This window comes from Chelonoidis abingdonii, chromosome 8, assembly GCF_003597395.2.
Source record: "Chelonoidis abingdonii isolate Lonesome George chromosome 8, CheloAbing_2.0, whole genome shotgun sequence".
NCBI classification, from domain to species: Eukaryota; Metazoa; Chordata; order Testudines; family Testudinidae; genus Chelonoidis; species Chelonoidis abingdonii.
This window is the reverse complement of record NC_133776.1, coordinates 23770840-23793521: the sequence shown is the minus strand read 5'-3', so window position 1 is coordinate 23793521 and position 22682 is coordinate 23770840. Positions and strand designations below refer to the sequence as shown.

Here is a 22682-nt window from a genome sequence, read left to right as displayed (position 1 = left end):
GCAGCCGGGCCGGAAGCGCGCGGGCTGCGGGACGTTGACGGTCAGAGCCTGAGGGGAGCGGTGTGCCATGCTGCAGCTGTTCAGAGCCGGGCTGGTGCTGGGGCTCCGGTGGCGTCAGGGCTCGGCGCTGCTGTGGCAGCAGGTACTGGGCTAGGCCAGCCGCCTCGCTTGTTTCCGCGGGGCCAAGCTGGCCCGGGGGCTGGAGTCCTTCTGGGTGGGGGAGCAACCCCCCCGGCCGCTCGGGGCTGCTGGCCGTTAGTGGCGTTAGGTGGTGTTGCCCTCGTGTCAGGGGCGAGGGCTGTCCGGGCTGCCGGTAGTAGACAGGGCTTTGGAGCGGAGCAGTGGAGCTGCAGGTTTTTGCCTGGAGCTGGACCAGGGCACAGCTCCAAAGCCCTGGTAGTACGGAATACCACGCACCCTCTGCCACTAGGTGTAAAGCCCGGACTCGCTTGCCTGACGTGTGTCTGGCAGGGTTCATGATCCTTTGGGGTGGGGGGGGAGCCTGGGCTGGGTCCCCCCCAGGCATGCGATGGGCAGGGATTCATGAGTCTAGGGGAAGCATCACAGTTCTGGCAGCCTCCAGGCTCAGAGCAGAACTGAGTGTGTTTGAGTGTGTGTAAAGTGGAGCAGCCCATCTTATTTGCCACCCAAAAGATGTGCTGAACACCCTCCCCCTGCTCTGTCAAAACAACAGGCATCTACAGAGTTCTATGCCCAACTCATAAAAGTTCATGGTCACTTAGGGTATGGCCACACTGCATTGTGAACCCAGGTCTGTGGGACCTATGCTTATGGGCTTGGTGTTTCCAAGTCCATGATTTAGCATTCACACTGTATGGTAAACCTGGGTTTATAATTGCAAGATTGGGGTTTTACAGCTGTGCAAATGCATCCGTACTCAAGTCTGCAATTGAGATGTGTCCACATTGCAAAATGAGAGGGCTTGGATCTGAATCACAGTGAGATTCTGATTCTGAGTCAGACCTCTAGTAGAGACCGAGGACTCTGGTCCTGAGTGATCACTGACTTGAGTTAGACTGATGTCTGGATGGAAGGGGGGTTAGGGCTCAAACCAGAGTCAAAACCAAGCTTTAGTGTGCAACATAGACAGACCTTAAACCTGTGGGACTCTTGGCAAGAGTATGGGATTAATTTTTGCGTCTTGACCAAATTACATCCTAGTTTAGTCAGTGGTCCTTTGTGGCTCTCAAGCGCTAGAACAATCCTGCTATGGTTGGGTTGCAAACACCGCAGGATAATGTTTAAATTCGAACAAAGAATAAAAGCTTTTGTTGAAATAAAAATGCCATTTATATATATATATATATATATGTCTTTGTTCACAAAACTTAAATTTATGTCTGAAGTGATCTGAAAGTGCCCCTGTAGACCTTGCATACACCCTTGTGAGGCAGGTAAATGTTATCTCAGTTTTACAGACATCAGAGTATGACTTGACTGATTTAAAGGCTATGCAGACTCAGTGATGGAGCTGGAAACAGAATTAAAGAATTTTGGCTTCTATACCTCAGCTCTAATCACCAGACAAAGCTTCCTAACCTTACCTTGATAAATGCATTCTACCAACTCAATACCCCCCAGTCTCACTTGGATACAGTATGTTGCTTCTTTTCTACTATAACGCAACGTTAGAATATATTGCTTAACCTACCCCCACGCACACTCCCTCCTCTTTAGTTGAGGGCTCTAAACTAAGGAACAGGTCCCTTCTTCCTGCAGTTGTGGTTTGTATTTCTTAGGGCTCTGTAAGTGCTGTTAATTGTATTCCTAGTCCCATCTTGTTACTGACCTGCGTCTGCACAGAACTGCTCTATGCTTATTCAGCTTTGCCCTGATCTGCCCTCCCTATAGGTTTTGCTTCTCACCTGCAGGTTACTGGCATGGGACTTCATCTGCACAGAGATTACATTTTTTATTTAAGCCTCTTACCATTATTGTAATAGTGATGCCAATAATGTTGGGAGCATTTCTATGGACACACTGTCATTGACTAGAAATTAAGAGGCGATGAATGGAAAAAAGGAAACTGAATGAAGGGCACTATCTTAGAGCATGGAAAGTAAGACTAAGGAAAGTAGTAGGTAGACATAGAGAAGAGTGTGGAATGAAGGGATAGAAAAGAAGGGAGACAGGGTGAATCTATAAGTGTCCAAGTCCTCAATTTCACACACACACCACTTTTAGGGATGAACTCACCAATAATGGCTATCTTGTCTGCTCATTTTCAGATGTTCCTGATCTCTCCTGTCATCTTGTGACCTACTGTGTGTCTGCTACTCCCGTTAGGCATAGGCTTTAATACATTGTCCAAAGACCCCTTAAATCCACACTATGGCCCTCCTCACAGTAGGAGAACTAGGAGGTTGCTTGAGTGAATTAATAGCTGGTAAATGAAGGGAAAAGTAAAACTGCTACTTCACACATTGTTTTTGAATGTGTGCAGCATCTTCCCTGGTATCCCAGAAAGCAAGAGGGAGCAGGGAGCAAGTTTCTCTGAAACCTCATTGCAGCATCTCTCTCTGCTTGCCCAAGGGAGTGACAGGCTAAGTGCAGGGTTGATTGGGCCTTGAGTTGGAGGCTGTCTGCTGCCCTAGTTGGGTGGGAGTTCTGGAATATGCTTGGGGAGCTCAGATTGCTCAGATTAATTGATTTATTTTCTATCACAGTAAAACAGAGAAAAGAATCACTTTATTGGTCACAAGGTACCTTCCTTGAGGCATGCTTATGGTGAGCCACTGTTGTTCTGACATGGACAAAAAGGGCTGAACTGCCTTCTGCTCTTGTTTTTCAGTTTCTCTTGAACGGCTGCAGACAGTGTTCTTCAGGAATCATTCCCAATGAAAAGATCCGCAATATTGGAATCTCTGCTCACATTGACTCTGGGAAAACGACATTAACAGAACGAGTCCTTTTTTACACTGGGAGGATATCACAGATGCATGAGGTTTGTCTCTGAATTACTGGTATGACACTCATTTTGGGGCTTCTGAACGTTATATGCAATGATTCAGCTATTGAGCTGTCTAGAACTGTTGAACCACAAAGAGTATTGAATGGAATGAGAAGGTTGTGCTTAAAGGCCCTTTGAGCCTGTTTGAAATACAAGCCAAGTGGGGAATCCTAGAGACAGCTCTCTGACTGGTGCTCTCTGACTCCTCCCCTAAGTGACACATTTGCTGTCACATACACCCCCCAGCACCCTGTTTCCCCCAAACAAAAAAACTCCAACAGACCCACAACCAACATAAATGGAAAACTCCATGCAGTCAAAGGTGTACATGACAAACTGGAATAAAAAACATAAAGAATTTGCTCACTGGCTCCAGATACATTGGCTTATTAAATTCATAGTGAAATAGAAATTGTTTGCAATGGCTTTTTGACCACCAGGTCTTCTTCAGGAATGATATGCAAAGGAAAGAGCAAAGCTAGTTAGGATTGTAGACTTGTGCCACTAACTCAGCTGAATTTTGTTGCCTGTGTGAAAGATGCTTAGTTAGTGCTTATTCAGGCAAAATTCTCATTGAAGGCAGTGGAAGATTTTCTTGCAGTAAATGCTTTATTTTTTGTGTTTAGGTAAAAGGTAAAGATGGAGTCGGGGCTGTCATGGATTCTATGGAGCTGGAACGACAGCGCGGTATCACAATTCAGTCTGCAGCAACATATACCATGTGGAAGGACACCAACATCAACATCATAGATACACCAGGTAACATGAACTCAGAACTTTGTAAGTGCTACCCTCACCAAAGTATCTTTTGTCCAAAGAAGACATTGATTGTCCCTCACCACTGTTACCAGTCTGATGACAGTAGTCTAGCTGTTTATCTGAGCTGATCACACAAAGTATTGCACTGAACAGAGACTTCCATGTATGTGTGTGTGTTTGTTTGCCAGTGTGGAAATCAACAGAGCTGAGGAAATTCACTGTGTAATTGTTTTGGGAATCATTAGTGGCTTCACCAACTGTGGAATGTAGATTTATCCACAGTCTTTTTGCATCTTGTTTCAACATATTTGTAAGCTCCTCAGGTCAAGGCACAGACTTCTTTTATGGCACCATCAAAACAGTGCATAATAATAAAGGCGGAAAGGTATCACAGTTCTGTTCCCAGCAGCCTTTTCCAAAAAGTATTTGACACTTTTGCATGTTTCTACTGTACTTGGGAGTAATTATGTTAAACTCACTGCTCTACTGGAGTCTTGTTTGAGGGTTGAGTAAGACAAACACACAGACTTAGATTCTCTTTATAACAGTCATCTCTTGTAGAATATGGTTGAAAACATTAGAGCAACTGGACCAAATGTTTATCTCAATCCCCGTTGAAATGGCTTAAGATACAGAGCACTTCATCTCAAAGGCCCCCTTCTTGACAGGAGCCTCCATGCAGGGGTCTCCCACGTGACGCTCATTGGAATTAGGGGCCTTTGGTATAGATTGAAAATACTTAATGTCTTTACCATTCTTCAGTATCCTGTGAAATGCACTTGCAGTTCCTGGCTTCTGGTAGACAACTGTGATGATTTTAACTACGTGGACAATTAGCTTCTTTGTTGGCAGTGTTAAAAGAGAGACCAAGGCTGAATAGCAATGGGCAAAAAATTGTTACTTTTAACATTGATCCCTCCGGAACAGATATGAACCACGTTTCTGGGACAGAGAGGAAGACTGTTGGTATCTAAGCAGTATCTGGTAAATAGGCAAGGTACAATGCCCTCACCTGTGCTTCTAATAACACCTTGAATTGCTGAAACTGGAAGCATAGTAAATATCAGATCTGTGTTTCACTCTTTACTGCTGTTTTTATCTTGTACTTCTGTGACCTTAGTCTATGAAAAATAAAGTCTTATTATATTTGTATTAATATAGCTCCTAGCAGCCCTAGTCTTGGACTAGGACCCCATTGTGCTAGGTGCTGTACACAGAACAAAAAGACAACCTCCGCCCCAACAGCTTACAATCTACGTGTTGGGCAAGAGACAGCAGATACAAAGGGAGATGGGGAGCACAAGAAAACAGTGAGACTATTAGTCATCATGATCAGCAGTGGTATCAGTGATTCTGTTTCATTTATGTTTATACAGTAGTCTGCTTCAAATCAGTTTCCATTTCTGGCTTTTTTTGCACTAGTATGATTTTGTAGTGTTTTGAGTTGTAGTCACTGTATGGGGATTTCTATCTGATAAAATCAAAACGCTGTCCAATGGAATTCCTTTAAAAACAATTTCTTGAACTCTTGTTTTTTCAAAATCTAATTTCTGGACAAAATTTGACTTGACAGTGTCCCTTCCAGTATAGCTAAAGACTTATTAATGTGGATATAGAAGAGAAAACAACCCAGTTGAGTGTAATTCCCTGCTGCAGCTTAAAACATCTCAGAAAATTGTTTTTCTCATTCAGGGCATGTGGACTTCACAATTGAAGTGGAACGAGCTTTAAGAGTTCTTGATGGAGCTGTCCTGGTGCTCTGTGCTGTTGGAGGAGTCCAGTGCCAAACAATGACCGTGAACAGACAAATGAAGCGTTACGATGTCCCATGTTTAACATTCATCAATAAACTGGACAGAATGGGCTCAAATCCAACCAGAGCTGTGCAACAGTTGAGGTAACTAATGTTTTTAGCTTGTTTGCAGTGCAGTTCCAAACTATTCATGTGGTGTTTCTTGATGTTCTGAGTAGATGTTAATGAGCCTGCTTAGCTTGTGTGGTCTGAGTTAACAGTTCTGAGAACAATGCATAGCTTCAGGTTACATCAGATGGTAGCAAGGTAACAGAAACAACTCTTCATCATCATCATCATAAGGTGGTACCAAAATAACTCTCCCATTGATAAAACAGCTGTCAATGTCAGCCTAAGTTATAAAACTTTTGTTTCCCAAAAAGAAGCCAGTTTCATGGCTACTGAATTGTGTCTGTGCCTCATTTGGACTCATTATGATAATGGAGATGTTTATGATGTTTATAAAGATATAATAATAAGATTACCTCTGCAGTAGGATAATAGTAGTGCTGCAGTGTGTTGTTCCAGTATCCCATGGAGAAGGAGTAGGGACCTAAAGGTGGGACAGGCGGTTGTTTTTAGCCTTGTGTCTCATCTTTTTCCCCCATCCTCTAAGTCTGTGCATAGATTCCATTCATAATAGAAGAATAAGCTGGCTCCAGAGTACTAACACACATGAGGGAGAAGTAACCCCCTGGATTAAAATTACTATTGAAAACAAACTAACATGGGTGAAAGCAAACCTGATTGGTCTGCCAGTGTTTCAGTTTCATTAGGGCTCTCATGTTATGACATGAGCCAGCGAGGCTTTTCATTTGAGTGAAGGAAGGCTTGCTTATTGGTCCCGGGGACACTATTGAAGGACCTAGGTAAGACAGATGAGTTAAAATGCTGCCTTGTCTTGTATGGAGAACTAATTTATATTTTTAAACTTTTCAGATCCAAGTTAAATCACAATGCAGCCTTTATCCAGATTCCCATTGGCCTGGAGGGAAACTTCAGGGGGCTTATTGATCTCCTTGAGCAAAGGGCCATATACTTTGATGGTGACTTTGGGTAAGTGGTTGAAGGCATTTATTATTTGCCGAGACTACTCCCTGTTAACTGAATGCTGAAACTGAGTAGAAAATTGTTCAAGTTGTCAAAAAGAAAAAAAGACGTTTAAAAAAAAATTCTCTCTTGGTAGCGAGAGGGGTAGTTAGTGACTTGCCTGGGAGGTCCATGTTTGGTTGTCCAGATTTGGTAGCTGCATCCCTCTGATGGCCACCTGAATGTGACTGAGGAGGTAAAACAAGCACTGTTGTTCATTAAGGATATAGGGAATGCAATTCAATTCAGGATCCCAAATCTTTGCAATCTCTGTGGTTGTGGGCAAGGTGGGAAGACAACACAGTGTTAGATCACATATCTGGCAGAAATCTGGAGCAAGATTTTTATTCTTTTCGCCATTGGTTAAGCTTGTTGGGTGAAATCCTGTCTCTGTTCAACACAGCGGCAAGACTCCCATTGACTTCAGTGCACCTGGATTTCACCCATTGTCTCTCATGAGGGTGGAGTAGATAGGCAAGGATCCCATTCCTCACTTCATTTTGACTGTGAATAAGTATCCATCCATCCATAACTTAATAGCGGATGAGGCCTCTAACTTTGCATCTTTATTCAAAACCTGTTGAGATGCCAGTAGGGCCAGTTTAGGGTGCAGTTGTAGCTGCCGGAAACTTCGTGCAGCATGAATCAAAGGGGTCTGACATTACAGCTGTCCAGAGGACAATAATTCTGTTTTGTGGGAAGTTTTGAAAATCATTTTTGGTCCCCATTGGAAACAAAACAAAAGTTGGTTGAAATGTCAGTTTTCAGACCAAAAACGTAACTTTTTGATTTGGGAAGAAAAGTGTGTGTGTCTGTAGCCAAGGGGTTAAGATAGCCTACTGGCCTAGGATGTGGGAAACCCTGCTCTGCCTGATTCAGAATAGAGCTTTTCATCCCAGACCACTCTGAATCAGGCAGAGTAATGACTTGAGCTACATCCCAGGCAAGTGCCCTAACCACCAGGCTAGAGAGCATGGCATAGTCTCTCTCAACCTTCCCAGTGAGAACTTTGTCAAAACCAATATGTCTCTACAAAATGTTTCAGCTTTAACACAACAGGATATTTTGACAAAATTTCATGTAGTCAAAAATGTTCGGATTAGCACTAATGGCCAGTCTGGTTTCATCCAACCTAAAGAGTAGGAGATCTGCTCTAAAACGAGGTCCAGTAGTGCCCGTTTGGTATGTGAGTCTTGGGATAAACTAAAGGTAAGGTGGAACTGAGGCTGATGTACAGATTGTTCCGCTGCACTGCAAAGCCCTAGCGTGAACTGTTGAAGTTCCTCCGTGCTGTGGTGTTGGAGATGCAATATTGATAGACCTCAGTAACTTTATTACCCATCTAGATGCTAAGACTGTTGAACTGACTCCAAATTTCATGGCCACTGTGGTCCCCACATGGTTCAAAGCTCAACTCACGTGGCTGTCCGCAAAACTGATCATGTTGTCTATGCCTTTGTAGTGAGACCATTAGATACGATGAAATCCCGGCTGAATTTAAAGTAGAGGCTACAGAAAGACGCCAGGAACTGATTGAATGTGTTGCTAACTCAGATGAACAACTAGGGGAGCTGTTTCTGGAAGAGAAGATCCCTACAGTTACTGATTTAAAGGTAAATGATGATTCTTGTGGAACCTGTGTTATTTATTAGCGGTGAGATTTTTCAAAGCCTCCTAAGGGTTTAAGGTGCCTAAATACCATTACAATTGTTCTTTATATTACCCAAAGTGCGCCAAGTGCTACATATTGGAGGGCCACCATTACCTTGTAAAGTGTACCTTTACCTAGAGGCACCACCTCCCTTGGGTTAGAGGCACATTCGCTTCCTACATCAGCTCAGATCGCTAACAAGGCTGCCAGATGTGTTGGGTTTTGTAATGTGGACAGAGAACTGGACTGACACTGCCAAAAGACTGTGAGGTCTGGAGTGGATTTGAACTTTTATGTGCCTTTCATAACTCTGATAGTCTCTGTAAGTATGCCCAGACTTCACACTAAGTCCAGGTTTATGGGACTCAGGCTTGTGGAGTCAGTGTTTCCAAGCCAGTGCTTGAGCGTCCACATTGCATTGTAAACCTGGACCCAGGTGTCTCCGCTGTGCTAACAGGACCATACTGCACTACACAGAATTTGTGACTCAGGTCTCTTGATGTGACCTGGTTCCAGACTGCATAATGACAGGGCTTGGACCTGAGTTACAGCAGGACTCCCGCTCTGACCCACCTTCTAGCAGGTTCCTAGGACCTAGATCCTGAGTGCTTGCTGACCCGTGTCAAGCTGATTTATTTGTGGACAGAAAGGAAGTCTGGGCTCAAACATGAGTCAGACTCTAGGTTTAGTGTTCAGCAAAAGCATATTCTCTATGCCTTTCTGAATCTTGAGCCATCTGTTTAGTCACACAGGTCCTGTAAGCATTAGTCTGTCACTGTTGATGGCCCTACTGATATTGAGGCATAGAGACTGACTTTCTCAAAGTCATACAGCAATCCGGTAGCAGTGCTGAGAATATATACATACTCCTGAGGGAATTCTGCACCAAAATATTAAATATTCTGCACCAAAATTTTTTACTGATTTTGTGCACAATATTTTAAAATTCTCCATATTTTAATTGTTACAATAACACAAACACAATAACAATATAGTCACACCATTTTCAATTATTTTGGTAATTTATTTCAAAATACTTGTCAGCAAATAATTGAAAATAGTGTGATTATATTGTTGTTTGTGTGTTATTTTGACAATTAAAATATGCAGAACTTTGCAGAATTTTAATTTTTTTGGTGCAGAATTCCCTCAAGAGTACCAGGGTTCCAGCTTTAAATGTATTTTCAGTATCCCAGGAAAGTGGCCAAATCCATGCCGATAAGTGGGCACCATTTCACTGAATCGAACCCACTTAGGCTAGGCTGAATTTAACTCAGACTTGATCATGGAAATCATAACTTTAAAACATAGCTTTAGATTTAAAAGTGCCTTTGTCAGCATCTCTTTACTCTGATAAGGGAGTCAATGTGTGATTGGCATTTTGTAATGGTTTCCTGTTCTGTTCATGTTCTTATACTGCATGCATCACCATAGGAAGCAGCCCCCTGTGCCTGCTATTAATGGTGTATTATGGAGGCACAATAGTCACTCAAAGTTAGGGGTGCATTGAGGGTTCTATTGTAAACTTTATTTGGATGCTCTGGGCTCCTAACTTTCAATTCGAGTAAGTGCTTTGTTTGTTCCTTTTATGTATGTAACGCAGATTAGGATTGAAAGAATATTGATTTTTGGCTCCACGGAGTTTTAATCATGAATTTACTGTCCAGCATGTGCTCTGGCTTCAGGAGCACTCAGAAAGCTTATGCCTCAAGATGCTATTAAAACGTGTCATGATGGCAAAAAGCCTGATTTTTCAGAGGTGCTGAGCAGCTGTTCCTCCCACTGACTTCAGTGGGAATTTGAAAATCCGGTCCACTGTGCTTTATTTGGTGAGATGTAAGGGCAAGAAAAACTAACTGGTCCACTCATAAAGCACCCCCGCTGCTGAGTGACTAAGTCAGTCCTTAATAGTGGCCTTAGAGAACTGTAAAGCTCTTCTAGCCAGAGGAGGGAGTGTTACAGCAAATCACAACAGGAACACAGAGTGCACAGATTACTGCAAGAGAGGAGTGATTCTAAGAGTTTGTTGTTGGTAGTACCTAGTGGGATGTCTGGTAAGGCAGTCTGTTACAAAAGTAAATTTGTATATTCAGAGTGGGCTTGCTCTTGTCCCCTCTCCTGAAAGCAAATTAATTACAGTTATTTAATAGCTGTGACAGAGCAAAGGCAGGTTTACTTATACTAATTTGTTTCAGTGACAGGCAACCAAGTTCTTGTTTAAAATATTTTTTCTTGGAAAACATGTTGGCTATCAATCCTGAAGGTCACAGTTTTAGTGGATGATGTTCAGTAAGGATCAAGTGCTTAAACAAATACCTGGTTCTCTGCTACCAAAACATTATTTACATGAAATCCTGTCTGATGTGCCCCAGCTCCTCAGTGGAATGAAAATGATTTTCACAAAAAAAAAAAAGAAATAAAATTACTTCTGTATCTCTAAAAAATTATTGCTGATGAGAATTGAATGGAACCATACATTTCCAGTGTCTCATTAGGCTGGAAAACAGGAATAGACATTAACATAATTAAATAGGTTTCCGAAACGGACACACTTGATGACCAGTTAAGCAGAAAAGATGACAATGGAATCTCATTTTTGTGCATGAATTTTGGTATATCTTCAAATATTAAAAAAAAAAAAAAAAAAGAGAGAGAGAAAGAAAAAAGCATCCAACAAGATTTTTTTTCCTATTCAAGAACTGTAAGTTTTTTTCCAGTATCCTCCTTATGAACCATCTTGCTATTTCAAAATATTCTTTCAATCAAGAGAGCTTAAAAATAAACTGCAAGGTAGATGGTTTGTGCTCATGGAAAAGGCAAGTAAAATTGTTTAATGTAAAGAATTATTTAATCCTTTTTTGCAAGTAGTTTGAGTTTTAGGATATTTTATAAAAGTCCTGATTACATGGAAGTGCCATGTGTATCTGTAATGCCTCATGCTTAGCCCTGACCCCAGTGCAAATTGAATCCAGCCGTTCATTTAAGAGATCTTGAGCCTCAAGCGTAAACTTCAGGTCTAAATTTTCAAAACTGACTAGTGATTTTGAGTGTCTTAATATGAGTGCTCAGTAATTTATAAAAATTGGATCCCTTTAAGTTGGGCAGTCAAATCACTAGACTAAATTTTCCATAATTGACTTTTGGTGAATGGAGCCCAAAATGGCCTTCACTGGTGGTGACCCTGCGTTGCACTTAAATTCAAAAAGTGATCTTGAGGGTAAAAAGGTTGGAAACCACTGTGCTACATACATCATTAATGCTATAACAATGCTTCTGGTCCATCCCTGTCCCTTTATGAATGATTATCATTTTTTGTTCTTGTTAACCATTTGTTTGGCACCTTGTAAGGCATAAGTAAAGAGACAATCCCTGCCCAGCAAAGCTGACAGTCTGAACTGCTACAGTGTTAAAGGCAACTACGTTTGGTTCTATGTCTATAATATTGGAATTGCTACAAAATCAGAAGTAATTCATAAATGTTTTTCTAGCTTGCAATCAGAAGAGCAACACTGAAAAAGTCCTTTACGCCTGTACTTGTGGGAAGTGCTTTGAGGAACAAAGGAGTGCAACCCCTTCTGGATGCTGTCTTAGACTATCTCCCAAATCCATCTGAAGTCCAGAACTATGCTATTCTCAACCAGGAGTGAGTGCCAGAGGGAAGAGGGTGGGGAGGAAAGGTTTATTTTATGGATGTGCGGAGTGCTTATAGAATCAGGATTTCAAGCAGGTTCAAAAAAACAGAGCAGGAAATTTTAACAAAATACATGAATAATACAATCCATTAGTCACTTTAAAGAAAAAACATGTATAGTAGTGCGTGTAGTAGGCTTGTGTGATCATTAAAAGATGATAAATCCCTCCATAAATGGGGCATTCTTTTCACTTGTAGCATAACATTGTTTTACTTCCTTTTAAATATTAAAACTGACATATTTAGTGATCTGGTCAAGTCTCTTTTGTAAGGGTAAAATGATATTAACATCTTAGGTTATATCTAGACTAAGACGTAGGCTATGTTTAAAAATGTCAGGGCATGATTTAAAAAGTGTTTGCTATCTCTTACTATAGATATGCCCTCATAGTTTAAAAACAAACAAAAAGACCCCACCCAAATCTTCAATGCTAACATATATCCTTTTGTGTATAAATGGTGGTTTAAGTAATCTCCTGTACATATGTGCATATTTTCGGACATCTGTTCACATAGAAATAAATCTTAGAAGGATGATCAAGTTTCTCTTGCTGTATATGAGTTGCTCAGATAATGCAGTGATAGGTACAATGTAAAACCTTCATACTTAGAAATTATACTAGTAAATGTTGTTTCCACCCCCTGATTCCTGATCACCAGTATTTTGCAGTTGACTCCTCACCCCTGCTTAAGCCCCTGCCCTATCATGACCATCCTTCTGTGTTAGAAAGGTTAGATAAAGTTTCTTATGTGATCCATCAGTGTTACGTCTGAGCTGGTGAGAGCAGTTGCTACTGAGGGTTCTCTCTGCCCTTCTAGCATCCAGGTTGAAATGTTTTCTTTATAATATTTTCATTCCACAATTGCAGGACCAAACCCAGAGGCTCTGAGGTTAGAGCCGCCCCTGAATTGAATACTAGCATATGGTGCAACAGTCAAGCTAACCCATTCTTGTACCCTTATTGGTATTGACAAGTTGAATTTTTGACCTGCCAGCTGTAGTTGAGGTTCTCATGTGCTTTCCCTCTCTATTCTGTTCTCATGAATACTCCCTATGTTGACATTTACAAGTACGCGTCTCTGCTGCATGTGCAGGAAGAACATGACGTGGAGGGGACACTTAGCCACAAAGGCCGTATCCACACTGCAAAAAAACACCGCAGCAGTGAGTCTTAGTGCCTAGGTCTTGTACTCGTGCTACGGTACTAAAAACAGCTGTATAGATGTTCCTGCTTGAGCTGGAGCTCAGGCTCTGAAATCCACAACTCAACTACCCCATTCTATCAGAGGCTGAGTAGGAGCATCTACATGGCTTTTTCTAGCACCCTACTGTGAGCCTGGTCTGTAGACTTGGGCTCGGAGACTCTCTGCCACATTTACTTTTGTTTTTTTCCAGTGTAAATAGAAATGTTCTGCACTGTCTTTCTTAATATAGAAAATTAGGTCAGTTTAACTATATCAGTTGGAGTGTGAAAAATCCACTCTCCTGAGTGGTATAGTGAAGCTGATATAAGTCCCATGTAGACTGCACGAGGTCAATGGAAGAATTCTTCAATCAATCTAGCTACCGCCTCTCAGGGAGGTGGATTACCTATTCCGATGGGAGAGTCCTTCCCATTGGTGTAGGAAGTGTCTACACTAAAGCACTAGTGTGGTGCAGCTGTAGCATTTTAAGTGTGGAGAAACCTTAGGTCTCCTTTCAGAGTAGAATCACACTTCAGTAATATTAACTAATCTTCAAAATACCTGGAAGAGGCAGTAGTGTTCTTTCCATCCTACACATGAGGAGACTAGAACTTGGGAGGTTAAGCCAGTTTTGCCCAAGATCTCAAAGGGAGTCACTGTTAGAGTTTGGATTTGTATTTGAGACTTTCTGGCTCCCAATTCTGTGTCTGACACACACCTCTCTCTAATTATACTTGCTTTGAGGATCAGGGGTGAAATCCTGGCCCCTTTAAAGTCAGCAGGGGTTTTGCCATTGACTTCAAGGGGGTCAGGATTTCAGTCTAGTTATTCTGTCCCTAGTGCTTTAAATGTGGCATCTTCCATGAAGAATGAAATAAGTGTAATAAAGCATTGTGCCAGCCACTTCTTCCAGTTGAATTTTAGTGAGATGATGTGAACACTGGTGATAAATAAGTCAGTGCTATGGACCTCCACTTTAGTGATGGCTGTAGTTTGTCTGAAGTTGTCTCCAGAGGGCCTGGTCCTGCAATGTGCACAGATCCTACTAGGAGGTGCTGAGCTGCGCTTTGCAACTCCCAAACAAATTCAGTGGGAGTATAGGGCACTCTAGCACCTTGCAAGATGGAGCACACAGCCAGAAGAAGCTGCCATGTATTGTCTCATCACTTAAACTCTCTCCCCCTCACCCCTTTTTTTTTTTTTTTTTTAAGGGATTCTGAGGATAAAACCAAACTGCTGCTGAACTCAGTCAGAGATGACTCTGAGCCTTTTGTTGGTCTGGCTTTCAAACTGGAGGTGGGTTATTAATGTTTCTTTTTCATTTGAGAGGAATTTATAGTTAAGCAAAAACAATTGAGGCACAGGACATTTCCTGGGAGATCTGATGTAAGTAAGGTTTATCTGCATTGGGACATTAATGGCAGCTTGTCATTAATCCCCCAGGAAATGTCTTATGCAGGGATGGTTATTGGTTTTGTAAATGAAACATACTAGAGTTTTTTGTTTAAAAGCTTTCTGATAAATGTGTCTATTTGTGCATATGACGCATTTGTTACTTCATTATTATGTTCATGACATGGCTGAGCTAAGGATTTCTAGCAGATGGATGCCCGTACATTAACCAGTTGACTTGCTTCAATTGTTTGAGTTTTTCATTTACCTTTTTCATGCTGCCAACATCTGATCCTAGCTGATTGACTTAGAGTGTTGAATACAGCTTCTGTTAATCACCTTAAAGACATACTGTACCCACATTCATTATTTGTGACCTGTGTGGAGAACAGAGCAAACGAAACCAAAGGGATCTGCCATAATTTTTGTAGCTCAAATCTCTCACAAGGGGCAGAGGGATAAGAATTCTTCCATTCGGTACAAGGTAGATCTTTAATGCTGTTTCTAATTATTACAGTATGTGGCACCCTGCGTAAGGCACCACAGGTACTCTGGTTGGCTAGCAAAAGAATTTGACTCTAACATTCAGTATGCACTAAATTCTGGGGACTTATTTTTTAAACCAGCTTTTTATTTCATGAGCATAGCTTTGATCTCAAGATGAATTACCAGGAAAAAGCATTAACAAATGGAAGTAGGATGGGGTGAGGTGGTGCAGGTATAATTAATCTTGCCTCAGAATCAGAGTGATCTATGGACTAGATGATCTCTTGTGGTCCTCAGAAATTTAGGGCTGTGATTTTAATTGTGGGTGAAAACATGGATGGCCTCTAACGTGTACTACTGTACCTTACCAGAGCTGGTAGATCTTATGAGATAGAAGGCAAAAAATAAGAGAGACGTAATCAAGAGGTAGGAATAAAGTGACAATGAAGCTGATATGCCAGGAGGAGAATAGCAAGGACATTGGTTGTTTGTTTAGGACAGGCCAAGAGGGCGGTGATGTCCTCTCATTTAGTCCAGTTAGAACCTTTCTATTGTCTGGCAAAAGGGATAGTGATGTATTGGTAAATGGCAGGTCCTGGTACATGGTGATGACCATGAAGAGGATGCTGACAGTAGCCCACGTGGTGATGCTGCTGCCCATTGAGTTAAATTTTTCTACAGAAAAATGCCCTAAACAATTGTTAATTGTTCTAGATAGCTCATTTATAGACATAGCTGCTTCTTAAGATGATTCTGGCTTATTGCTGTAACAATTTTGTAGCTTCAACAGAAGGCTTAAAACCCCTAATCAGTTATTTTAGTCTAGACAAACTCATTTAGCCCATATCTTTGACTCCATTCTGTGCTGTCTTTTACCTCTATTTTTATACCTGGGTTTGTGACCTTCCTTGCCTCTTTCTTCCATTTTGGCTCAGAATGATGTTTTATAATCTTAAAAATAGCTGTGTTGTAACATATTTGTAGGGTCAGCAGCTATCCTGTCTCCCAAAGCCCGATGGAGCTGCTGAGCTCTGGTCTCAGTGCTCCTTTGATGTCTGTGCCTGTTGCCACAGACTGACAGTAAGATCTCCATTTAACGATTTACTTATCAGAGATCTAGTTAATAAAGATTGCCAATACATTTCTTTATTTTAATAACTTTTTTACATTCTGCTGTGTCTGAATGCATCTAAACATGGGTGAATTTGGAAATTTTAAAATGGTTGCATTCCTGATAGACATCACATTTTTTCAAAGGGATTTGATTTTTCCACTTTTTCTGGGTTAAAAGCTGTTACCTTCCTTCTCTGTGGTTGGAACTGTAGCTGAAAAGTTTTGCCTTCCTTTGTTTTATCACAAATAGTTTCAGAGGGAAATGTTATATTCCTTTGAAAAGCTGGAAAGGGGGTGGGTTTGTGCATATGTGAGAGGGAAAATAAGGCTTAAAATGAAAACGTGGTTTCATCTTTAATTATAGAGTAGGGACAGAGGCCTCTGTCATATGAAACATTACCATCTGGATTGCTAGGATGCCGTGGCATACATTTTAGCAGGCTAGCTTTTGGACTGGTGAGTTGGAAACTTGTCAGGAGGTGCCAAATTCTACCCCAGAATTGAGAGAAGGTTTGACTGTTTTAGAAATGTAGATGAAATTCTTTTTGATGTATAGTTTCAAACTCAGAAACCCAAATTAATGATGCTTTAGCAACAGTCAGAGCAGAGTGCATATAGAGTAGCTGTGCTGTTGACTGTCATGGTGGTTCTAACCTTTATCTCCATTTTTTAATGCCATTTGCAGGCTGGCCGTTTTGGGCAGCTAACGTACATTCGAGTTTATCAGGGGATGTTGAAGAAGAGTGACTACATTTACAACACCAGGACAGGGAAAAAGGTGCGAGTGCAGAGACTGGTTCGCATGCATGCAGACTCAATGGAGGTAAGTGTCAGAACTAGAAATAGAGGAAAATTTTTAGATGCTGTTATCTGTCCTTGAAGCATTTTTGAAAAGTTGAGGTGCCTGTTCAGCATCTCAAAATAAAGCAACACAGGGCAAAATTCTTCTCTCACTTGACCCATGTTACCTTATTTCCTTTAATAGAGTTCCAAATGTGGAACGGGAAAATAAAATCTGCTCCATTGTATTTTTTTCCCAGTTGAGTTGGAGAATTCTCCACATATGTCTGTTCTCCACCCCTGACACCTTATAACAGGGGTCGGCAACCTTTCAGAAGTGGTGTGCCGAGTCTTCATTTATTCACTCTAATTTAAGGTTTCGGGAGGGGGTTCAGGGCAGAACGCTGGGGTGGGATGGTTCAGGGATCAGGGCAGAGGGCTGGGGTGTGTGGGGGGGTGTAGGGCAGAAGGCTGGGTGTGGGGGGGGTCCAGGGTCAGGGCAGAGGGCTGAGGGTGTGGGGAGTGCAAGGCAGAAGGCTGGGTGCGTGGGGGAGTTCAAGGGTCAGGGCAGAGGGCTGGGGGTGTGAGGGGGTTTAGGACAGAAGACTGAGTGTGGCGGGGGGGTCAAGGCAGAGGGCTGGGGTGCTTGGCTCGTAGGGGTGCTCCCAGCCCCCTGCCCTGACCAGCTCATGGCAGGGAGCTGGAAGGGATATGCCCTGTTCCACCCTCTTCCCCAAGGCTCCGTCCCTACCTCTTTCTGCGTCCTCTATGGAGCTGCGTGCGGGCTGCTGCTCTTCCCCCTCTCACTCACTAGGGCCATCAGCTGATTGGCGCAGGAAGGGAGAGGGGACAGGGTGGGGAAGAAGCTGGGGAGGGAGAAGCTTGGCTGCTGCAGAACCAAGCTTCTGCCTCCTGCCCCCGCAGGGGAGAGCAGTGGGCAGGGGGGCTGAGTGGGGTTGGGGGCCAGGACTGCGGCAGGCAGCTGTGTGCTGCTCAAAATCAGCTCGCGTACCGTGTTTGGCACGCGTGCCGCAGGTTGCCGACCCCTGCCTTATAACATGGCTCTTGGCCATCTGACTGAAGAAAGCTAGATGTCACTTTCTCCTTTTCAGCTTCCTTATTCATGTCTATTTTCCCAAGGCTATTTCCTAGCTCCCCCAATGAAATAGCTCTGCTGTGAGGTTTTTAATGTATTTCTCAAACTAAAAAATACCTCCCAAAATGCTACAAAAACTACCCCATCCAGAAAACATGCAACTGTGGAAAGCAAGTAGGTTTGCTTCTAGAGTTCTTGCAACCTAAATACTATGGGCAAGTCAAGAGTGCATGAAAGTTAGCAAGTGACGTGCTTAGCACCCTTCCTCTTGGGCTAGCTAATATTGAAACTGAGACCTCTTTATGAATTAGCACTGAAGATCTTGGTGTCAAGTTTGAATCCAGCTGTTTACAGCACATTTTTATCAATGCTGATGTAGTTGGGGATTGGTCCTGCTTTGAGCAGGAGGTTAGACTAGATAACCTCCTGAGGTCCATTCCAACCCTGATATTCTATGATAGCTGGAATGTTAAAGTAGTTAACGTCTTAAGCCCCTTTTGCAAATCCCAATCCACTCTTTTTTATCATAGTTCTTTCCACTTGAAACCAGATGTAGCTGTGTGTGTATATTAGATATGCTTTGCCATTTCCTTTCAATACCCTGTACATACCTAACCTGACTTTCTCTTCTTAGGATGTAGATGAAGTTTATGCAGGAGACATATGTGCATTGTTTGGAATTGATTGTGCTAGTGGGGATACATTCACTGATAAAACCAGTACTGACATTTCCATGGTAAGTACAACTTTTTGCATGGACCTGATCCATCACACCTTGGGACTTAATCGGGTTTTTATTCTTTCAGTTCTTAAGCCACTTTACTTAATTTAAATGCTCTGTTTATTCAGACAAAAGATATCCAACTGAAAATAACCTTTAGAAACATTTCTGATGCCAGTTTAGAGTCCTTAAAAATGATACAAGCATGTAAAATTGTGGTATGTATGTAGGCATGTATATAAGATATTATACACACACAACACCACGTCAGCTCTCAGGGGAGGTATAATGTCAGTTGGGTATAATAGATAAAAATGTTTTTTGTGTTTGTCAATATAAATAGACAATTTGGAGTTAAAAACATGGAAGCCAAACCATTTAACTAACTAGAAGAGCCACAGTTCAGAAAAAAAGGTAATTTCACTTTCAAGCAACAGTATTAGAAATATTTTTCTTATAATTACTGTATGTATTAGAGTACAGTTTTGTCATAGTCTTGAGAGGAATTAACAGAATTTAGTAGGAAAATTGGGAAGGAGCTATCATGCTTTAAAAATATGTGATAAGGCAAAGCGCTTTAAAAAGAGAGAGAGAGCTGTAACACTAAGGCAAATATGTTGGTGGTTTGTCATGTACAATATATAAAATCATTTATCATCATCACTCCCATAACTGCATTGGTTGTTGGGGCACCATCATTGATGAGCAATCAACCATTAAATCATTAGCTTAAGATTTTAAAACCTTTTTGATACACATAAAAGAATTGTAACTAGTCAGTTTCCTTTACTATGTTTGAAATGATGTTAAGTCAGAAGGATTCGTGGTTCTAACACATGTCCACTTGTGGCAATGTTTATCCAGTTTTATAATTCAATAAAAAAAAAAATTCTTCCCATTACCCGAAATATAAACCTGTACAAATATCACTAACTCATGCTTGCAAAATAATTGAATACGTTGTATATATGAATGTGTCATGCTCACCTCATCCCACTGTCCTTCAGCAGTTATTGCATAAGATTTGCGCTGGGCAGATGGGCAAGTTCTTATCCCTTTCCTTCCACCTTAGTACTCTTCCTTCCTTCCTTAGGAGGGTTGGTGGTGATCAGGGTAGTATTCTAGTACAGATTTAGATCTCTTCATGCACACCCTTCATTCCCAATGCCATAAGACACAAGGCCAAACTACACACAACAGAGGGTGGATCAAGGACAGAGTGACAATCTTAAATCTGAATTTTCCTGGCATGTGATTGTAGGAACATAACATTATTTTAATTGAACTTTTACCTAGAGATATAAATATCTGTTTAAAAAGTTAAACGTTTAAATTATTAAAATTGTTGTTTAATCAGTTAAATGATTAAAGGGAGGGGAGCTAGGGCAGCTGGAGTTGGCGGGCCGGCATGGGATTGCTCCGGCTGGTGGGGCTGGGGCTAACGGTTAGGTTCAGTTAACCGGGGAGACTAATGCTTACCAGTTTACCATTTAGTATTTTGCATCCCTACTTTTACTGTGTTAGATACAAATCTGAACAAGACCATGTAATAAAAATAGTCACCTTTGTTTGGAACCTGTAGTCTCTGGGACCAAAACTTCAGTTTTCTGCTATGATCAGATTGCCAGCTGTACTGAAACTTATTTATTTGACAACTGTTCCTTTTTAACTACTACAGGAATCGATTCATGTCCCTGAACCTGTCATTTCAGTAGCCATGAAGCCTTCCAACAAGGTAAGAGCCTGTCAATCAAATTTATAGCAATAATACAAAACTTTCAGTCTGAGTTCCCTCCCCTATCATTCTACTCTTGTCATTTTACAGTTTATTGAGGGAAACACTCTGGATTTGTCTATGCTTTGAAAATGAGTGGTGTCTTAAAACATGTTAGCTGATGCATTTATTATCAGGCTACTCATATTGTTTAACATGTGAATTAAATGTGTTAGCTGGTCCTGATTAGCTTTAGGATTTATCTACATTAAGAAAAAGCTATCTGCTAAATCAAGGTAAAAGGTGTTAACCTGCATGTTCATTAAGGAAAAGATTGGGGTTAGCTAACGCTGACCTAATCATGCCTTCTTTTCCTACTCTAGAGGTGTTCTTGCTTTGTGGTATGGCACATGCCGGCACACTTACAAGAGTTTGGAGAATGAACCTGATTATAAGCTTATGGATCTGTTTGGGATGGCAAATCTATGTACTTCTTATTGGGAGGGAACGGTGCTAGCTAGTTAGGATGAACTTTTCAGACCTTTCTATCATCTGCTGTTCATAGAATGTTGAATAAAGTTAATTTATTTTGCATGTATGTACCTTTTTTTTTTTTTTTTTTTTTTTTTTAGAATGACCTAGATAAATTTTCAAAAGGCCTGAACCGGTTTACAAGAGAAGATCCTACCTTTCGAGTCCACTTTGACAATGAGAGCAAAGAAACAATCGTTTCTGGAATGGGAGAACTGCACTTGGAAATCTATGCTCAGGTGATTATAGAAACTGAATCTGAGACCTATGCAGTTGAGTCTTGGCTGGGAAAAGTATTGCTCTTTACTTTCTGCCCTAGGATATTGTGTAGTGCTGCTGTGCACTTTAAAAACATCTGCCGCAATCTTTCATGTGGGTGGGCTAAGTGATCACAAGATACAGGCCCTGATTCTGCAGTTGTGAATCACTATGCTTGTGTGGTGCCAATGGGTAGAGTTTGGGTGGAAAGCTGTTTTGAGATTTCAAAGATTTCCCACTGCACATTGGGATGAAACTGATCTTTTGCCATGTGTTATAAAAAAAAAAAAAAGTCAGCAGCCTGGTAATTGGGGCAGTCACCTGGGATGACTTGGACATAAGTCCAAGTTCATGGTGTAAATTAGGCAGAGTAGAGATTTGAACCAAGGTCTTCCACATTCTGGGTCTGAGCCACAATCACATCCATCCTGGATTTGAGAAACCTTGATGAAAGTATCATCAAAACTGACCTTTTCCTGTGAAAACATCCATTTTGATGAATCAGCAATTTCCAATGAAAAACCATTTCCTTGAAAAATTCCTCACAAGCTGTACTGGCAGTGCTCTGCAAACGTGCACAATTTTACTTGTTTAGATCCAATGGAGGGTTGGGGCCATAGTTCATAAAGGATATTTGGATCTCCAGAATGAAAAGCACTAAAATATTAATGCAAATAATTATTAGCTGCTTAAGTGGATGGTTTTATAAATGTCTAGATATAGATATTTGTACATTTCTTTAGTCATCTTTCCTGGGCATTAATAGTTTTAGTTGAAGGCTTTCTTCAAAATCAGACTTTGGTCTGAAATTTTTTACCTATTAGTACAAACACCACCTAAGATTACTATAATTAAAATTTCAAAAGAGTACTTTCTTCCCTGTTTGCTCATTTTGTACATTTGGCAGCCTTTTATTTACAGTGAATGTCACCATAGTCAGTTTCCACTGTTTAGCAACAGAAAGGAGAAAAAGCTCTAAAAATTATAAAGGAAAATGGGTTGTAAAACTAATTGGCAGGGAGATCTGGAGTCTGTATGAGGTTATTCCCTTAAAACTAGTTTTGACTTTATAAAATGTATGGTATTTCAAGATGTCAGTGTCCCTTTAACAATTATATATAACACTAAATGGAGCTGGCATTTTATAGAACATAGAAAATCTTGTACAGCTGAAATCTGAACCAGAATATTGCTGTTACCTGTATTGTGGAGCACTTCCAGTTCAGAAGTTACTGCTCCTAAACAGGGATTATATCAGAATGACAGCGACATGCAGTTTGTTTTTTTCAAACTACTTCAATGACTGTGATCAAAGACATTGTCACTGACAGGAACAGTCCTGGATTTTTTCTGCTTTCTCTGCAGCGAATGGAAAGAGAATATGCTTGTCTTTGTACCATGGGAAAGCCTAAAGTTGCCTTTAGAGAGAGCATAACAGCACCTGTACTGTAAG

At 41.3% G+C, this 22682-nt stretch overlaps 1 protein-coding gene across 1 annotated transcript in view; it reads left to right on the top strand.

The window, feature by feature from the left end:
- Positions 1 to 22682, top strand: part of GFM1 (G elongation factor mitochondrial 1) — a 46808-nt gene continuing 24126 nt past the window's right edge. Inside the window, exons 1-13 of the mRNA XM_032805527.2 lie at positions 1 to 142; positions 2813 to 2965; positions 3598 to 3730; positions 5423 to 5627; positions 6462 to 6578; positions 8074 to 8224; positions 11751 to 11905; positions 14350 to 14434; positions 16815 to 16952; positions 18640 to 18741; positions 20405 to 20461; positions 21073 to 21210; positions 22595 to 22677. Coding sequence (XP_032661418.1) covers positions 68 to 142; positions 2813 to 2965; positions 3598 to 3730; positions 5423 to 5627; positions 6462 to 6578; positions 8074 to 8224; positions 11751 to 11905; positions 14350 to 14434; positions 16815 to 16952; positions 18640 to 18741; positions 20405 to 20461; positions 21073 to 21210; positions 22595 to 22677 — 1592 coding nt within the window. The 5' untranslated portion in view covers positions 1 to 67. The remainder of the gene's footprint in view (positions 143 to 2812; positions 2966 to 3597; positions 3731 to 5422; positions 5628 to 6461; positions 6579 to 8073; positions 8225 to 11750; positions 11906 to 14349; positions 14435 to 16814; positions 16953 to 18639; positions 18742 to 20404; positions 20462 to 21072; positions 21211 to 22594; positions 22678 to 22682) is intronic.